Genomic DNA, 19,938 nt, shown 5'->3' with positions numbered 1-19,938 from the left:
GCCATTAGATGAAAGTTCACACAAATCTCACACCATTAAAATCATCATTAATAACTATTTGATGGTTACAAAATACAAAAGTTACTTGTCCGTAACACTTCTCAATTAAAATTCTATCCCAATAGCCACCATTGCCACGTATTAATTTTCTTATTTATACCCATCAAGCTGCTTCTCTTACTCCCTTTTCTTCCCCTTCTCTTCCCACCACCCCTTCTTAGCTTCTTTCCCTCTCTCCGGCTATATGGACCCCAAATCTTGCGGCGTTATGTCAGCACCGTCGTTATTATCCGGCGACTACTGTGACTTCCGCCGTGCTCCGACGGAGCTCGATCTGGAAGTCGAAGAATTCATGAAGACTTGGATGGCGGAGGCACCGAACGAGGAACACGCCGACGACAACGACTTGAAACCTTGTATGACGGATCCGTTCATCGGCAGCGGCGGCGGTGACGGTGGCGTTCCCTCCGCCTCCGCCTCCGCCGCTTTCCGAAACCCGGTTAGTGCTCTTTCACTCTCACACACTTCACACTTTAGGAACCGCTCTGGATCTTAGCTCTCTCACAATGGAAAGTTCGTTGTATTTGGAGCTCATCTTATGCCACGTCATCAAACGGTGATGTGGCAGTCGTTTGTTTTCTTGTGATTTTGGTTCATGCATCTAGGTTTTCATTTACCTAATCAACCACTCCATAAATCAGTGCATGCCATTTTGACTCTATTAATTCATTTTTTGTGAGCCGAAGATGATTTAACCTATTTAATTAAATTATTATTTAATAATTGTTAATTAATAACTTCGTATAGAAACAACTCCATGTGAATTTTGATCGGTGAATATTGTATCATCTAAGTTGAAATATCAGTTGGTGAAAATATTGAACACAAGCTTCTCATGTGATACAAGTATACAACAAATAAAGGTAGTGGATAATTTCTGACTGCTTTGGACTTTCGACAAAGCTTCACGGCATGCTTCCTTTTAAAAGGTGTTAATACTTAATACTAACTAGGAACCTTGCAAGTGAAGTAACAAGTTCTTATTGTAACTTATATATGAATGAGAAAAGTATATATAATAGGTAGTAGGAAAATTATTATCAAGGATAATGAAATTAATTAATTAATTAATTGGAATAAGTTAATAAGAATCAGGTTTAGAAATATAATTTTGTTGATTAATGAATTTTCATTAGAGTACAGATCTTGAACTCAAGGTATAATTGCACGAAAAATTAAAGTGGACAAACTTGGTTAGAAGACAAATAAAAAATAAATAAATTTTATTCAACCTTTTTTTAAATAAAGAGTAAATTATTCTCTATGATAAATTTAATAGTTATTAGATGAAATAAATTATATCATCAAGATGATTAATATTAATTCTTAATTTAACTTAAATTTTGACAACTAAACTAATTAATTATAATAAAATTACATGAACTTCATTCCTATAAAATCACAATTTTTATATCAACTCTATTAACAATTATGGAATTCACCCTTACTCAATTAATACTTTATCTACTTTTTGTTGTTATTTTAAATTTGTGATTCGGCCTTTTGATTTTTTTTATTTGTTCTTTTTAGTTTTTTAGTTTTTTTTTTTTTGTATCGTTAGATCTAATTAATATGTGTATGGTTTTAAAAAAAAATTAAAAAATTATAAAACAAGATATCTTTTGTAACTCTTATAATTTAAAAAAAAAAGTTGACTATATTTAATTAGTTTAATTAGTTATTAAAACTTAAGCTAAATTAAAAGTTAATGTTAACCATAATGATATAATTCATTTTATTAAATAATTATTATACATCTCATAGAAAATAACTTACTCTTTATTAAAAAAAAAAAATTGGATAAAATTAAAAAAAAAAGTTGAGTGGTGAAATAAAGGACAGGCCACCTCAGCAGAAAATTATCAAAGTTGATTTTTTTAATGGACAAAGTTATTGATTGTTACTCAGAAAATTGTTGTAAATTATTTTCTTTTCTTTTTTTTCAAAATCACGCCAAATTTATTATAATGTTTTATTTTGTCTAATTATGGCTCTCATTTATTTTATGTCCTCTAAGTATATAGATTAAGAGTTGATGATATATAGAAATTTATGTAATGAAGTTCAATATATATTTTAATTTGTTCAACAATTAAACATAAACAAATTTTTCATTAAAAAAATAAATATGAAAAATTTTTGAACTGATGGTTTCTTTTTGTCACACAAGAATTGCAAAAATATACTAACTGGTTTTTTTTCTTTTCAATTTCGTTTCTTAAATCCAATTCACCCTGTAGTTTAATTTTGGTTGGTCTTCTAAGTAGATTACATAGAAATTTTTGTGTTCCCTTATTAAGGTTTCATCATTTCATACTAATTAAAATATATTGTTAAACAAAAATATTATCGAGATATTAAAAAGTAACTATCAAATTACTTATCATATTTATATATAAATATATATTTTATAAAAATAATTGCTTTCGTAACTTTTATATATATATATATGTGGTTGATCTCTTAACTATCAAAGAATAGTGAAAGATATATTATTAAGAGATAAAGAATATCTGAAAACTAATAAAGAATGGTCCACCGGCCGGAATAGTTTTCATATCAACTAAAAATAATAAGTAGTACTTAATTATTTGTTTGTTTTAATTTTTAAAACAAATATATGTATGATAAAGTTGTTTTAAAGTTGTCAAATTCATATTTTGACGAGAGAATTTTCATCAAGAATACGTACATAATCATTGTTACTTCCACCGTATCAAAGTGTTATGATAAAAAATTTACCACACTATATATACTAGAATTCTTTGAAAATTTTCATCATCCATTTCATAGATCCAATCTAGAGGGAAAAAAGAAGGGGGAAGAAATCCAATATAATTTTTTTATCAGATAACCAATTTCATCTTTTGTTATCATAATACGAGTAATATAATAAAGGATGTAAACATAATCCTTTCGCATGTTATTGATGGTTTTAACTTGAATTTCCACTCTCTTAAAAAAAAATTCCTAGCTGCTCTTTCTTATCAATTAAGTTAAAAAAAAAAAAAAAAAGCAGCAATTTTTAAGTGAATTCTAAAGCTGGTAACAAACAGATAAAAGACATGGAATCTTCCACGTTAGCTTAATTAAACTGATTTCTTTATTATTATAAGGTCCTAATTAATAATATTACTGCACATGCCCAAAATCTAAGTGGCCCCTTGTGTAGGCTTTTTGCTAGTGGACTGATAGCTTTTCATCTTTTATATATACGTATTAATAATATGCACCTTTTGCATGTCATTAACCAAAATATCTGTGAGTAGTTAAAATATATAGGACTACAAAATTGTTGAGTATGTCCATGATGAATTCTAAGAGCTTTATTTGTTTCATCAGGTTATTACTTATTTAGGCACTTAACTTAATTAGTTGAATTTAAGAATATACATATATATTTGCAGGATGTGGTGGTGACTACATTTTCGACCTGTACTAGTGGAGTGACAGATAATAATAACAATATTAATTATAATAATAGTACTCAACAACAGCAGCAGCAGCTTGTGTGCTCTCAGAACCTGACTCGCAACCATTCAACTATTGATTCTCAATCATCCATTTGTGGTACAGCTACTGGTAATAATGATATTATTATTATAATAGTCAAAGTCATGTATATTATATGGTTTTGATTAGTTAGTTATGGGCAGTTGGAAGCCCAGTGTCTGCTAATAAACCAAACGGCGGCAGAGGAAGCGAAGGCAAAGGAGGGACCACGTGCGGTTCCTCATCACGTGAGGCGTCCGATGAGGATGATGAGGCAGGTCCATGTGAAGAAAGCACAAACCCTATTGATATGAAGCGCCTCAGAAGGTATCACACTACTTATTCTACTCAGACTAAATTTTCATCTAACGGCTCTCATATATCAACTTCACGTGAAGTCGATTTCACCTGAATTTTCACCTAGAAAAATGTATAAGGTGCAACTTTACATGGTTCTAATTTCAGGAAGGTTTCTAATCGCGAGTCTGCTAGGAGGTCTAGAAGAAGGAAGCAAGCTTATTTGACTGACCTTGAGTCTCAGGTAATTAAACATAACTTGTTTATAGAAACGGTATCGTTTAATGATTTTCAACTAATTGAAGCCAACTGCATATAAATCTTCACTTTTAAAAATAGAATATGTTGGATTCATATATTAGTTGGTTGCTGGGGCATATATGAGCCCCACAAATATTGTGTGATTTTAATTTCTGAGTATAGTTTACTCATTATTTATTAATTATTAACGTTGACTTTACCATTAAAAATAATTTTAGATTATGATAATTTTGAAATTTGTTTATGTGATCAGGTTGAACAGCTGAGGCTGGAAAATGCAACCCTGTACAAACAGCTTACAGATGCTAGCCAACATTTTCGTGATGCTGATACAAATAACCGAGTTCTTAAATCAGATGTTGAAGCTCTGAGAGCTAAGGTATATATCATCAGGTTCTTATCTCTCTATGTGTGTGGGGATCATGTCCATCATCATTTGGGTTAATAGTTAAATTAGTTCTCGAAAGATTTATCATTTTTTAAATTTATCTTTAAAAAATTTGTTTAATTAAATTAGTTCTTTAAAAATTACAAATTAATCATATTTGTTTTTGAGCGGTTCCAGTAATAATTTTTATCAATTATTGATAATATAAAACGTTAATTGATAATATACATAATACTTCACATATCTAATTAGACATTAACTAAATATATTTATAAAAAAAATATTTAATTTTCTTTAATTACATAAACTATATTTCTAGTATAACTTAAGAATTAAATGGATCAATTTTCATAAATATATTTGGATACTGCGTTATTATTAATAGAAATATTATTAATTTATAATCTTTAAAAGATTAATTTATTAATGAAGTCATAAAAGACTAATATTATTAATTCATAAATTTTAAAAAATTAATTTAATTAAAAATAAATTTAAAAAATATTTTATTTTTTATGAACTAATTTGACTATTAACTTTTACAGTAATGATATAAAGTAGAGAATAAACACAAAATGATGAATAATTCCTGTTTAGTAAGGTTTTAGCGGCACCATTATTAATGAACTTTAATTTTGACACGTAGGATGCATGCATATATAAGTGCAGCTCTTGCATTGGCAAATCATTCATTATTGGCAAATCATTCATTTAATTTAAAATAAGAAATTTTAAGTACTTAGTTATCTATATACAAAATTATTATTTGTATTTTAAAAGTAATCATTAAAATAATTTATTATATATTTATAAATATATATAATTTAATTTATTTTTAATATATATTTTTTAATAATATTTAATTTTAATATACACCTAACATAATTAATTTTCTACGTATACATTTTAGGTGAAATTAGCGGAGGACATGGTTGCTCGAAGCTCTTTCACTAATCTGAACAACCAGCTAATCCAGAATCAGCGGGGTCAGATGAACACCAACAATAATAATTTGCGGCGCGTGGCACATGTTTCGCCAACGATTACTGTCCATGGAAATGACTCCTCATATGGAAGCTGCATCACTAGTGTTGATGGACAAAACTCAGCCCATCTTGGAGGACTTGCCAGAAACTTGGACATAACTAATAATAATAATAATAATAACAACTATAGTGATTATAATGCAGTCATAAGCGATGCTGTAAGCTCTGTCACTAACTTATGGCCATGATGAGTTTGTGCTTAATAAATGTTTCTAGACAAAAGTATAGATATACTAGAACCGTAGAACCAGGGGGATGGAAACAATATAAAAAGTTGTGTTTGTCCCTCTTATTTCCAGCTTTAAGACCAGAATATTTTACTTTTACCTATATATATATGAGTTTAATTTTGATGCATCGATAGTATAAAATATTTTACACAGTCGTGCGTGTAATTTTTCAATTAGTTTTGTGTTGAGATAATTAATTAGCAAATAGAACTTTAAGAGTTTCGACCATCCATACTCTCTTGTAGTAATGAAACTAGTTACATCCAAATTAATGTTTGCCTTTGTTCAATATAGTTCCTCTTATTTTAGTTTTCTTTCTTGTGGGGTATTTAATTCATCAGCAAAAGAACCTAAAGTGAATACTTTTAGAAAAAATTATATTTTACTTGTAGAGGTGAAATGATAGAAAATTATAGTTGACCTTTTTACTCATGCATTATCATTTTGTTTATCATTTCGGTTCTTTTAAGTATCTTTCTATACTTGAAATTATGCTCTGATCCTATACATTGTGGTTAGAGAAGTGAGAATTAAGAGTAATTCTATTGATAATTTAATCTTTTTCCCTTCGATACGAAATACTGAAAAATAAGAATTACTTGAAGGTTCTAATTCTCATATTTATTTAAGCAAGTAGAGTATGAATTAGAATCAATGTTGCAGAAATTGTATTTACTCTAAATTTTGGAATTCATCACAAAGTATTAGCTTAGATTTCTTTTTCAAAGAGGGTATTATGATCAGCTATAAACGAAAAAAAATGGTTATGCTTTTGTTTTTCTTACGAAAAAATTGCTATCTTATTTAGGAAACTATATTGAAATAGTACAAATCACAAGTTGAAAACATGAAATTCAGTGTTATTTGAATAAAATTTATTGTAAAACTGAGACTTTGAAAAAAAAAATATTTTGTATTAATTTTAAAAATTATCATTTGAATTAATATTAGTTAGAATCATTAATTTTTAGTCTATTAGTTTAAATAATTTAATTATATTTTTACTAAATCTTTTAATTTATTTGTTAATTTATTTTTTTTATAATTTATATTTTTATTATTAACTTATGTTTTTTAACTGTAGTCAAATAAATAAATAACTTAACAAAAATTATTTTTACCGTCTTTATATAAGTGATGGTGATTTTTTTATTATTAATTTGTCCATACTCGATGTGAAGGTCTTCTAATAAGCATTAATAGACCTCTCTCTGCAATACCACAAAACTACATCAGAATCAGTCAAGCATAAAATAACTAGAAAATAGTGACTGTAATAGGAGAGGTTAGGATGAAGTAAGAGTTGTGTACATGGCTAATGGATTATTGGACCAACTTAATTTACAAGGGAAAGTATAGGGAGCCAATAGAATATTTATATAATGTGTATAATGGAAGTTTAGGGAATATTAGAAATATAACTATTGGTATTATCTTTTCCCATCAGCTTCTGGAATGAGTGGTATCATGACATAGTATAATAACTAGGATAAATGGAGAAAAACAATACGGGACTCTTGGTTGACATCCAAACTGACCATATATTCTTATTCCACGAATAATTGTTTATAGTTTGCAGGCCAACAATACCTTTTTTCCCTCACAATTCTTACCAAAGTTGAAATAAAATTGAGAAGAATAAATCACGAAAAGTATTTTCTAAAAGATACTCTCAAAAAAAGTTTACAAGTATATTATTTGATTTTAATTTTGTATGTAACGTAAACTTTTCATTTGAATATGCATGTAAGAAACAAAAATATAAATCCATTCACGTGGTTATAAACTTTTAACGGTACAGCTCCCGGTATATATATAAAACTATTAAGTTCCTTGTTTATGAATTCTTAAGGCCCCAGGAAAATGAAATTGTATACATATGATTCCCGATGAAAAGGTGTTTTAAAAAAGAGAGAAAATGTGAGCCTCAATTAATAATAGGCCTACCCATATTTAATTGACCATCAGGTCCTCTCTGCTCAACTGAAAATCTAAGGAAATCATCAGGCACAGGAATATTCAACTCAGAACAAACAAGCTGAACAACTTTTCCAGTGACACCACCGAATGACATCTTGTTCAATGTCACAGCAATTGCAAATCTATTTGTAACATCACAAAACCCTGTGGAACCACCCATTCCAGAGTGACCAAACGCTATTGATGAACCATCCTTCGAACTAAACCTCTTAAATCCTAGGCCAAAAGCACCACCTGGCAAAGTTAAATTCTCATAATCTCCTTTTCCCAAGAATTCGTCGATAATTTTCGGATTCCTGAAAACCTGACCAGTAATATTGATCCTTGGAGTACTATCCATTCTGCTATTACTTATACTACTGCTAATACTATCTCTGCTAATATCTTGGCTTTCATTGTCCTGGAAACTGTCATGGGTAGGGACTTTTTCATATGTAGGGGCATTACTTGTAGGTAAAGCTACATCTCCCCTCCCCATACAACTGCGCTTTTTAGGGGGCTTCTCAGAAGAGAATTTGGGGATGTGGGGATGGCTTCCAAGTGGTGGCTTGGAAGCAGAAGAATGAGGTGGTGGTATCCTGCCACCATCAGCCAAGGCAGCATAGTAACGTGCAAGTGCCCGGGCAGTTAAATGTCCATTAGCAGCCGGTATGATGGCACGGCGAGCATTCAGTGTATTGAAAAGAGGAGGCAAGGTGGTTATAAGTTGAGCAATTTGCTGTGGCTGGAAAGTAGACGGAAGCTCAGGGCGAGAAGTGATAGCCGAGAGCTTGCTTAAATCATCAGTATCTACAGTCAGAGCGGCAAGACGTGATTCCACCCCTGAAAATAGCAGCAAGGAAGCGTGGTTACATAGTTACATTTTTTAAGAAATCAAAATTGAACTGATGCAAATTTCAATTTCATCCCTCAGAAAGTAATTTATTCATCAAAACTTGCCTGGTGGAATTCCTACATATAGCTCTCCTTCAATATGGAGGGGGCGAACTATTGCTTCTTCAAGGATCTCCTGAAATTTCTTGCCAGATGCATGCTGTTTTATCCAAGTGAATCATCAGAACATGATAGAAATCCTAATAGTAAAGGGTTTCCACTTGCATTTGGTTTAGCCAGTTTCGGAGGAATAATAACATAAAAATGACTGCAACGATGCCGCACAATCCTATTTTATCTAAAGCACACGCTGCATGTTGTCATCAAATGTTAAAGAGATATTCTATTAGCACTCCACCAACTTTCAATATTCAAACTTTGTTAGGCCTAGTGAACCATTATTCTTATATATGGTTTTCAAAGTTTCATCATTATGGATAATATTCCATCTCATTTTTTTTTTTATCAACAAAACAGTAATCCGTTTTTACCCTCAGTTATTGAGAAAGTTCAATGAAGTTGAAATTAATTAGAGGATGCATTAGAACCAGAACAAAAAGAGGAAAATTCATCTGAAAAGGCAAGCACTCATACCTCAATGATTCCACCACACAACCACCCAAATGACAAATAGTGATAGAACTGCTGCTTGCCTGGTTCTGTCTCAGGCACTGACCTAGAAATCTGATTTAAACATTCATCCCAATCAATCATTAGTAGAGGGTTTTCCCGCGTGATGTCTGCCATAGCATTGTGCAAACCAGAGACATGGTTAAGCACATGATGAACCTGAAACAGAAGATTTAAACTATTAAAATACTAGCTTCAGAGCATCATTCGGGAGAAAATATCAGTATTTGACCTTAATCGCATCTTTCCCGTTTGATCCAAATGCAGGCCAAACATTCGCAACATTCTCTTGAAGGTTTAGTTTCCTGCAAAATAATAAACATATACTTATTTAAGGTTTAGAAAGCTCTAGACACACACACACACACACATATATTCCTCTTGTCTGGCATTTGAACATATATCACGTCGCATGTAGAGAAATGAAATACCAACTCTTGTAACTCAGCATATAAAAAAGTAAGTTAAATGATGTGGGGATACTTATGATATGTTAAATCACATAAATAATGTTGCAACAGATTATGAAGTCTAAATGAATGTATTAAGTAAAAGTTTTTCTTCTCATCTTCATAAAGTAAGATGTGTTTCTTGGTTCCAAATATGGATAAAAGGTCCTTGATAGGCATGACAAGACATTCCCAATCCAAAAAACCAGCTTACCATACATATGCTCCAAACTACATAGACAACACTAACAGGAAGAGTAAACACAAGAACTCATCATCTGTAGGGTGATCAAGTATATTGTTCTATACCAGAAAGCAAATGAAAGTTAATATGGATGACAGTATAGAATCGAAAAGGTTGGAAGACCATTTCATGGAAAATCCAAGACAGGACTGTACAATTGTACATAAGGAAAATCTATGTTGGGATTAACAATTCAAACAGTGTTCATTTACTAGTCAAAAGCATGTAACACAGTGCAGTACAGCTGTTTATCCTCAATAATGTGTTATAGGTGGAACCCTAATTACCCAATATACAAGCATGGGCGTGCAAACTCTATGGTCATAGCATATAGCATACTTAAACATACCCATTGTCAACCAGCCAATGTACCATTCCTGCTGTTATACCCTTTGTAACAGAGAACACTGGAAAAAGGGTATCAGGCTTAACTGGCCGAGGATCATATTTGCCAAGCACTCCAGCAGCAGTGTCAATAATGACTTCTCCATCTTTGTAAGCACAGACCTGTAAATACAGTAAAGAATTTCTTGAGTTCTTTGACTCTCGACATCCAAAGCAACAACAGCGACAATGATATAGACATAAATAAATGAGTAAAAATAACATCTCTTAGGTGAACAGAAATAAATGGGAAGATGGCACAATTAGCTCAACAATAATATGTACTATATCAGTAGTGGATGTCTGTGTAAAGAATATTAAACTAAATCCACACACATTGATCTCAATGTATAAATGCTGAAATAGTCTTATTCATCAGTTCGTACTATACATAAAGCGAACATTTTATAAATCAAGAATTTCTAAAACAAAGTTGTTCCAAATGAAAAGAAGGCTGAGGATACATCAACTTAGAGACTTGTCCCTTACATCAACTGATATAGCAAAATCAAAGTATGCAAACATGGTTTGGTGATCTAAGTTTATGAAAAAATTCCTTTTACAAGGAACAAATAACCGTAAAGCTCAAGATGTTAGGGTGAGGCGAAGATTTGTTTAATGCATCTGGCATGCCTGTCAAAGAGACAATTGGACTAAGTGTGCATAATGCCATGGCCTATTCTATCATGGGATAAGAGTCAACTTTATTTAGTAAAGCAGATCAAACTTTTGATTATAGAGTCTTTCATACCAATAACATGTCAAGATTACCCAAGGTTGAAGATATCTACACTATATCAATTCATGAAAGAAACTTTCCATATTTTTACTTCTATCCTCAGTCTTACTAGGCAACCAAACTGGGCAAGGATCCAACATTTTGTTCTAAAAAGTACTTACTAATTATTTGATACATGATCCATGACTCTAGCAAAGAACAACTTTCAGCCATAAAGAAAGGAAACAGAAACATGTCAGACCAGACAAATGCAATCTCAATCTTCAGCAAACAAAGGTATTAAAAAATAGCAACATATACCTGGATTCCGAGTATTTTATCATTATTTGCCAGCTCAATTAAAAGTTGCCTTAGCTTGGCTTCTACATCAGAGTTCACTGGTGAATCAAAAATCCATCTGTCATTTACTGATGGTCCTCTATTGATGTACCTGTTAAGGGCACCTCAGTTCAGCTACAAATCATACTAGCAAACCGGAGAATATTAATCATTTAAGAATTTTTTACAAGACTCACCCACTCAGTACTGATTCTGCAAATGGCCTCATGATGTCCATATATACTATTTTTACATTCATGGTGGAAGAAAGCCCTGCATCCATGTTTAGGTAAGTAAAATAGGTTGCGGAGAACAAATTAGCATTGCAGTGACCTAACAATGAGACAAACAGACCTCTTAGAAGATTTAGAACTCTTCCAAATATTACAATATCACCGGGAAATGCATCAACCTGAAAACATTATACACACATACACTCACACACTAAGTAACATAATTTTCAAAACAGAAGGGAAAATGAAAGGTTATAGCTGAACTCACAGGATTAAAGCGTTTCATTTCGTTTTGATCAAGTTTCATTTTCTCCTGTATAACTTTCATGTTTTTGGCTCTTTGATCGTTAAGAGACTTGACGGTTTTCTTAATGACAGAGAAATACACCAGAATTAGATAGAAGTTAGACAACCAAACACCAGAGCGTTCAATTTAAATTACATTTTCAAGAGCTCAAGGGACACTTACATAGGATTCATTTGCAGGTGTCGTTGAACGGAAAAATATAGTTGTTACCTCCATTGCCTGCTCAGGTATGTCAAGACGCAACTTAAGCCCCATTTCGGCAAAGGCAGACAGAAGAGCCACATGGTCCCCCTATGACAAAAATATAATTTAGAAAGATTGACTTGAGCTACCATTTATGGTGAGAACTATTTATGTGTCTCTACTCAATGGTATAAACTTTTGAGAGATGGTCCATGGCATTAATGTACTTAAATAACTTCGCTAATATCCATATAACCATGAAAAAACACAAAAAGCAGCACCTACCTCAGCAGCTGCCAGAAACATCTTTGCAAGTGCTTGCTTAATCGTGTTTGATAGTTTTTTTGTAAGCCCAAAGTCAAGTAAAATGGGACGATGTGGAGCTTCCTTGCTCACTAGAAAATTTCCTATAAAGGTTCAAGAGAACCAAAATATTGCACGATAACATGGAATAATCAGTACAAGAAGTTCATTTAGCCTTTACTAGAGTTATAAGCCATATGAAAAAAAATTAAAAAGTATTTTAAATGTGTTCATCACAGAAACATGCACACACGTAGCAGGAGAATATATACCTGGATGAGGATCACCGTTGAAAAACCCATCAACATATATTTGGTGAGCATAGGCACGAGTAATCTCCTCAACAATCTTTTGTTTATCTACTCCAAAATACTCTAATGCCTGTAGATCGTTCAATCGAATGCCGTCCATGTACTCTAAAACAAGCACTTTCTCTGTAGACTATCATTGGCAGCAGCAAGTTCATATAAATAGGGTAAATTACACAAGAAAATAAAATGATAGAAGATTATAAAGGGAACACATTTCAGTTTGAACACCCAGAAATAAAAATAGCACCAATTGAAAATCATTACTATTAGAAGATGCATGAATATGATGAAAACACTTGCTGGAAATTTGCACCAGAAGCAATTTAAAAGGGCATCCTGGTGCATAAGCATCCCAAATTAAGGTGGATCCAGGGAAGGACCGTAACTGTAATGTACGCAACCTAATTTGATAAATGCATCAATGGCTTATTCCACGCCTTGAAACCTTGACCTTGAGGTCACACAGAGACAACTCAACCGTTGCTCCAAGGCTCTCATGGAGACAGAAAAAAAGGTTTAGTTACTTCCATGGGGGACTTCATATGAAATATCCAAAATCTGTAAATCTGTATTTCCAAGTCTGAAGCTCAATTGTTAATGGCAATATGTAACCATGTTAATGCATTCAAGCTTTAAGAAGATACCAAATGAAAAGAATTACTTGTTTAACCTGCCTTTTTAATTTTATTTGATGCCCCATTTGCATCACCCCCATTACATATAGATACTTCAATTTATAAAGGAAAGATACCTGAATTACATCAGGGATCAAAACATCCACCCGGTTGGCACTCCTATTTCCATCATATTGGTTTCTGCAACCAAGATTTTTAGCCACTGTTCTGGTGTTTTCTGCAATAACACAAATGTCAGCTGGAAATGAACCAAAGGAAATAGTGTAGAGTGTTATCATAACACACAAACCAAAAACAAACAAGGGAAGAAATTTTAATGGAGGCTGCAATTATGGCTGGTTTATATATTTGAATATGCTACCCATTTTTCAAAGTATTCATCAAATGGTTGCAGGGATATGTATACATAAAACTAATGTAATTATGGTCCAATTAGTACAAGTAATAAATGGAAAATATTAAACTACCCTCTTAAGACTCCTCCTCAACTTTGATTATACATGTTGATCCAGAAATTGAGAAAATACAGTCCATTCTGTTGGCATCAGTAAGTGTATTGGTAATGATAGCAGCAACATTACAATATAGTGACTAGTGATAGTGTAGCCTTTAAATCTGTACTCAAGCACATGTAAATTAGCTTCTGGCATTTCATCCTCTCATGAAATACTGGATTTCAGGCAATTGAAAATCACAGCTTGATTGCCTCACTCGATTGTTAAGCATGTGGAAATTCCCACCGTTGCCCAACAGCAACTAGAGAAAATTCTCACTATTCCAATGTTTAACTTGATCTTGCTGCCACATCTTTCCTCTTGTTCCAAAAATCAAGTTTCCACTTCCACCACAGGAAACACAATGACTAAAGGGTTGGCACTTGGTTCTCATCGTACGGGAAATCATGCCCAATCTATAGCACAATGATCCTTTGTCATATAATGTTGATTATCTCCCTATAAGTTCCTTGTCCACTAGCAGCCTTTAGCTCTCTGAAATCTCATTTCTCAATTCTCAAGAACATGACAAATTAACACATGGCAGTGACCAAGGATGAGATGCCTGGATATGTTATGTGGTGGTAGTGGTGTTGACATTATCATGGGCAAGGAAGGAAGAAAAGGGAGAAAGGAGATTCTAATTTTTTTTTTTTTTCACCCACGGTATCCCCAATCCCAGCAAGCAAAGGACTAATCCGTCACGGATCGGAGCTCCATTTAAGGGTTTGCCGATGGCTAATGGGTTGCTGCATGCACAAGGCGGGATTCGAACCCCCGAACTTAAGCAGATTAGTGAACTAACCACTAGACCAACCCAACTTGGTTAGGAGATTCTAATATTTAATTGATATTATTTGTAACAATGTGATTCAAAATACCGATCCCAATGACCCTATTCCTATTTATAAATTTAAGTAGGTCAAGTACTATAGCCATCATCCTCCAATAAGCCCAAGCCCATTAATTCAATAAAACTCTTACCCTATTTGAAAATAAAGAATAAAAACTGACTTAAGAAGACTACAACTATCATTGGCTCCCCCATTATACTACTCTTTATCCCACAAAATATTATTATTTTCATCAAAGTTCTAAAATATTCTAGAACATTCCATTGATAATCTAATACCCCCACCCCGGTTTTAAGATAAAGCCTACTGCGATTTGAACTCCTTTTTATGATAAAGCCCACTGAAACTTATGCTCGTTACAATGTGCATCCCTATATTATACATAAAATATGGTTGACAGACAACTCAGGGATCAGCATTGCTGGAAAAGTGACTCAGCATAGCAGCAGGACAATCATTATCCTGGAGAGCTTGATTTGAATATTGGATGACCACAATGACACGTCATTGAAATGATGCTCAACAGAAATTACTCAGCAAGCAATTCACGCACCAAGAACAAAACCTTCTCCAAGAAGAATGCAGTAAAGTAATTTTCAAGCACAAATTTATATCCAGCAAGTCAAAGTTTAGAAAAGTTCTTAACATACCAGCTTCATGATTAAAGTCAAGTTCTTTAGGTGCTTCTTTGCACCATTCATCAATCATAGGATTAAAGTTGTACTGTGGCTCAGCCCACGCTATCCAGTCGACAATTGACTTTGCATTTCTTAAATCCTGAAAAGAAATGGCAGGTCCAGAAATCATTTGAAAGCCTCTATGTGACATTTTACATCTATATGCTAAAGCATAAAAGGAAACCTCCAATATGACTCTCTTTACTCCATCATGTTGAACTTTAACAACCACTTCCTGACCACTGAGCAGGGTTGCACGGTGGACTTGCGCTATCTGCATAAAATGAATGACTTAGATTAGACAAGACTATCACACTCACAGAGAATAGTTCATCAACAATCATTATATATTAGATTATATAATAATCCTTTACTAACAAAAATCTCATTCGGCTTACCGATGCTGTTGCCAATGGTTCATTGACAAAATTAGCAAATAGCTCATCCATTGATTTCCCCAACTCTTTCTGTATTGTGCCATAGACCTTACAAATATAATTATAAACTATGAGAAGTCTATTAGAGATAACGACTCAAGGGGGAAAAAAAAAAGATTAAGTACCATTTTAGATTAGAAGATGACAACCCTTAATCTCTCGTTCATGGATTGTGAGGTCCAGGCTGACAGTTAATTTTCATGGGGGAAAATGTGAATTTCATTGTTTAAGAGTCCTAAAAAGTGAACTTGTATAGCTAGAGAATTGATAAATAAATATTGTTTTGAACACCTTAATGGACGGAAATGGTTTCCAACACCCCAAAGTATAAGGGAAGTTTTTTTTTTCTCCTAAAGCTTCTTTTAATGATTATTTCATAACAAAATAACTTTTTGAAAAGATAAATCTTATAGAAACCTCTTCCAATGGGCGAGGAGGAAGAGAGTCCTGTAACTGCTTCAAAAGGCGTATATAAGCTGCAGGAAGAACATCTGCTCGTGTTGACATATATTGGCCAAGTTTCACCCACAAGCCTTCCATCTCTATTATCAAACTTAAAACTCGCTTAGCATTACGCTCATGAGCCTTCTCCCACAAAACAGATTGTTTAGATTTGCTTGTCCATTTCTCTCGCTGTTGTACGGACTGCATAGACGAAAAAGAACAATTAATTTATATATACTTATTTATTTATATTTATATATATAAAATGCAGTCTGAGTAATGAAAGAAAGTTCACCTTATAATCTAGGTAGATTACTAAGGCCATTGTAAATACTCTAACACGCCTCTTGTATATGCTTCCCCACCCCATTCTCGCAGCTGGGCTTCAAAATGAACTCAAAAGTTACTTTTAAGGCCAAAAAACACAATACTGGTGGAAAAATATTATAAAATAAGCACTTCCAAAATCAGGAATTTAGAGAGTAAGACATTAACACAAATTAGAAAAGCAATGCGAAATCCCGAACGAAGAATGAGTGAAAAAAGAGTTACAGTTTAATTTATGGCACTATTACAAGCCTATGGTTATACAGGTATATGTTTTAGACATAGGAAGGGGGGAATTGGGGAACAGACCCTAATTAATTTCAGGCCAGCATTGTACAGTACAGTCAGAGTAATTAGGCAATGATTAGAAGTAAGGAAAGAATCAAAAGGCACAAATAGATGGAGGGAAAGCTAGTTAGACAGTTAAGAGCTGTCGAGGAAGAGCTGGAGGGCTCTCAAAATAAAACTCCCTATTCTGAAACATTGGCACAGTATGGCATATGAAGTACTACAAGTTGATTATTGAGGAAAGAATTCAAGAAAAGTACAAGAGGAAGATGTAAAGTTGTGCAACACTGTTACCAGTAATCATACCGAAAAAGAACATTGCTAAATTTAGATTATCTCAATATAAACATATACACATAACTCTAGCAGAAAAGTCCACATGTAACAGTAAATCCCAAAATATTGAATTCCCACCAAACAGCCTACAATATGGCAATACAAATTTAACATAATTAAAATCTGAAGAGACAAGATCCCAGCAATCACGTGCTGAATGATCTTATTTTTGCAACACCAAAGCAGGATGAACCAACACCAACAAAACATCAGCATAATATGTTCTCAAGTTGGAGGTTGATGAGATTAATTTACACTGTTTTTCTTTAAAAGGATTGGAAAAAAATGAAAAATCAAAAAGGGAAAATGATCATAATAAAAAAAAGGTAAACACAGCTACTGCAATAAGTAAAACATATATAATTCCACAAGTGACAAGTTAACAGAACAGTGAAGCAGAGCAGTGCAAACTCATTCTCCCAGTTCCACATTCTCTGAACAATGAAGTCCATGAAACCCCATAAAAAGGCCATATTAAGTCTAGGTAGTAACATAACTTCTTAAACGGTAGCTAACTAAACTTCGCCGAATCATAATCCACATGTAGCAACAGCAGGAGCAATATAAATCGCAAACAGTAATCACAGTTGATTTTTCCAGCTACTGCCCTTAGTATAAAAATGTACAAATTTCCATTAAACACTCAACACCTCTATTGAACAATTAACTCCAAGGCTGTTCTTGTTACAAGACGATCATTTCCCAAACCCAAAATCTCAGCTTCCATCATAAAATTTTATAACCACCTTCGGCAACAAGCAATTTATAACCTCGCACCACAAATTACAGAAACATCTTGTGAAAGTGAAAATAAAATGATGATGCCAAATATGCATTAATCTCTGAAATACAACGTAACACCGACACTTTACGCGTGAATTATGTAAAACTATAATGAGTAACGCAGCCGTTCGAATTGAAGATCATAATTCCCATCAAATTGAGTATGAAAACAAAAACTCCAATTCAAAGAGGGAAAAAAATGAGTCCATAGGACGAAATCATTAGCAGCTACCATGAATCGAAGAAAATCTCACCAGTGAACACGGAAACGCGAAGAAACAGTGTAAGGAGAGAGACTTGACAGATTATGGCTGGGGAAGGGAAGAAACCAGAGGAGAGGGACCTGAAGCTGAGAAAAGGTAACTGCTTGAACGAGAAGTGGTACGAAAAGGAAAAAGCAACAGAAATTCACTTTTTAATTTTGATATTAGATTATAATTATTAGGTTTATAGCAGTGTTTTTTAATAATGTGTAAAAATTTTTTTTCATATAAAAATTATAAATTTGATTTTTTGATTTTTGAAATTTAACTTTTTTTTATTTTTTAAACATAAAATTGATTCTTGCGATCTGTGAATTTTTTTTTTTTATTTTTAAAACACAAAATTGACTCTCCAATTTATAAACTTCAGTTCTCTTTAAATTAGACCATCAGTTTTCTTTCCCTTTTCAATTAGGTGCCTCCAATTTGTGTTTTGGAATTAAAAAAAAGGAAAAGTATAGGGTACCAACATATTATCTGCCAACTTCTGCCAACTCTTATTTATAATTGTGTTTCATGGAAGTGTGTTCGTGGATGTGTCCAATAATTAATATATTTTAAATACATATATAAAGAGACACATCCATAAAATATATCTATAAAGGCACTTCTATTAAACATAGCTATAAAAAAGACATTTTTATTAGACACATCCACGAACACACTTCCATAAAACACAATTATAAATAAGAGTTGGCAGAAGTTGGCAGATATGCTGTTGGTAACGTAGCGGAACCGTAAAAAAAATTATTTCATTTTAATTAGAAACACACAAATTCTCTATAACTACAAACAACACATCCAAAATATACATTTCAAAAAAATAAGCCACAGAAATTACATATTAAATATATAAATTCATATTTTACAAAATAAAATACGAGAGAAATATATATATATGTCTCCTATAGTTTTAATAATAAATGTAATCGATAATAAATAAATAATTAATATTTTTTGTTTTTTGTTTTATTTATTTTATTTTTATTTATTTCTTAAAATAAATATAATTATCATATTTTAAACATACGATTTTTTTTTAGTGTAAATATTGTTATTATTTTAAAATTGTTTGTTAATTAAAAATTAAGTTAAAATTATTATTTTTTAATCTTATCAGTTATTTGAAAATAAATATTGTGATAAATAATTTTATAGATGTTAAAATTTTAGAAAAAAAAATTATAAAAAATTTGTATTGTAATTTGGCTATTTTTATTGTTATTTAAATTATATTTTGTACGTTAATTTTAAGATAGAAAGAGATTCAAAAATTCTTTTTAATTTTCTAATTCTTGATACCATTTATGTATTTTTTAGAATTGATAAAATCATTGCTTGTTAATGTAATTTAATTGTTTGATGGTATATACTAAATACTTGAGTAAATTTTTATTTTTTAAATATGTTTGGATGGAAGAAAAATAAAAAAAATAAATAATAGATAATATTATAAAAAGATATTTTTTTATATATTATAAAATATATTAAAAATAATATTAGAATATAATAAAGTGATATTTTCTTTTTGTTTTCCATCCAATGATGGAGAAAAAAAAAATATTTAGTGGTCTCGTCCACTTTTTTACATAATTCATTTTTTCCTTTTAATTTTCACTTCTACTAAATAACAGAAAGTAGTTATTATAATTTTTTTCTTTCTCTCTATTTT

At 32.0% G+C, this 19,938-nt stretch overlaps 2 protein-coding genes across 4 annotated transcripts; one reads left to right on the top strand and one right to left on the bottom strand.

Moving 5' to 3' along the window:
• Nucleotides 1-166: 166 nt before the first annotated feature.
• Nucleotides 167-6,063, top strand: LOC107605174 (basic leucine zipper 9). 2 transcript variants are annotated; one of them, XM_088489280.1, is made up of 6 exons: nucleotides 167-499; nucleotides 3,468-3,630; nucleotides 3,717-3,879; nucleotides 4,018-4,093; nucleotides 4,364-4,489; nucleotides 5,409-6,063. In XM_088489280.1, the coding sequence occupies exons 1-6, from the start codon at nucleotides 245-247 to the stop codon at nucleotides 5,730-5,732; spliced, it is 1,107 nt and encodes a 368-aa protein (XP_088345406.1). In that variant the 5' UTR covers nucleotides 167-244; the 3' UTR covers nucleotides 5,733-6,063. The 2 variants fall into 2 exon arrangements, with proteins under 2 accessions (XP_088345406.1, XP_088345405.1); XM_088489279.1 differs by having other exon boundaries at nucleotides 169-499; nucleotides 3,468-3,642.
• Nucleotides 6,064-7,549: 1,486 nt separating this feature from the next.
• On the bottom strand, nucleotides 7,550-18,409 carry LOC107605175 (ABC1 family protein). Of its 2 annotated transcripts, none has more exons than XM_088489944.1 (19): nucleotides 18,258-18,409; nucleotides 16,565-16,647; nucleotides 16,243-16,470; nucleotides 15,787-15,873; nucleotides 15,573-15,662; nucleotides 15,362-15,488; nucleotides 13,480-13,580; nucleotides 12,690-12,858; nucleotides 12,400-12,521; nucleotides 12,094-12,222; nucleotides 11,893-11,991; nucleotides 11,746-11,803; nucleotides 11,589-11,664; nucleotides 11,374-11,503; nucleotides 10,300-10,457; nucleotides 9,490-9,562; nucleotides 9,222-9,416; nucleotides 8,694-8,787; nucleotides 7,550-8,576 (listed from the first exon to the last, which is right to left on the bottom strand). In XM_088489944.1, the coding sequence occupies exons 2-19, from the start codon at nucleotides 16,637-16,639 to the stop codon at nucleotides 7,702-7,704; spliced, it is 2,886 nt and encodes a 961-aa protein (XP_088346070.1). In that variant the 5' UTR covers nucleotides 16,640-16,647; nucleotides 18,258-18,409; the 3' UTR covers nucleotides 7,550-7,701. The 2 variants fall into 2 exon arrangements, with proteins under 2 accessions (XP_088346070.1, XP_088346069.1); XM_088489943.1 differs by having other exon boundaries at nucleotides 16,565-16,652; nucleotides 18,258-18,407.
• Between the last annotated feature and the right edge of the window lie 1,529 nt (nucleotides 18,410-19,938).

This window comes from Arachis ipaensis, chromosome B6 (genome assembly GCF_059453495.1).
Source record: "Arachis ipaensis isolate K30076 ecotype BB chromosome B6, ASM5945349v1, whole genome shotgun sequence".
NCBI lineage: Eukaryota > Viridiplantae > Streptophyta > Magnoliopsida > Fabales > Fabaceae > Arachis > Arachis ipaensis.
Note: the sequence above shows the minus strand (reverse complement) of the source record. Positions and strands in the feature narration are given on the sequence as shown.

Excerpts from the sequence above, each read along its gene's own strand:
- LOC107605175 (XM_088489944.1), bottom strand. The coding sequence starts at position 16,639 with ATGGGGTGGGGAAGCATATACAAGAGGCGTGTTAGAGTATTTACAATG. Across the intron at positions 11,504-11,588 it reads GCAGAATCAGTACTGAGTGG|GTACATCAATAGAGGACCAT; the intron begins GTGAGTCTTGTA and ends TGCCCTTAACAG. Across the intron at positions 9,563-10,299 it reads CATTGGCTGGTTGACAATGG|GAAACTAAACCTTCAAGAGA; the intron begins GTATGTTTAAGT and ends ATTATTTTGCAG.
- LOC107605174 (XM_088489279.1), top strand. The coding sequence starts at position 245 with ATGGACCCCAAATCTTGCGGCGTTATGTCAGCACCGTCGTTATTATCC. Across the intron at positions 500-3,467 it reads CCGCCGCTTTCCGAAACCCG|GATGTGGTGGTGACTACATT; the intron begins GTTAGTGCTCTT and ends ATATATTTGCAG. Across the intron at positions 3,880-4,017 it reads GATATGAAGCGCCTCAGAAG|GAAGGTTTCTAATCGCGAGT; the intron begins GTATCACACTAC and ends TTCTAATTTCAG.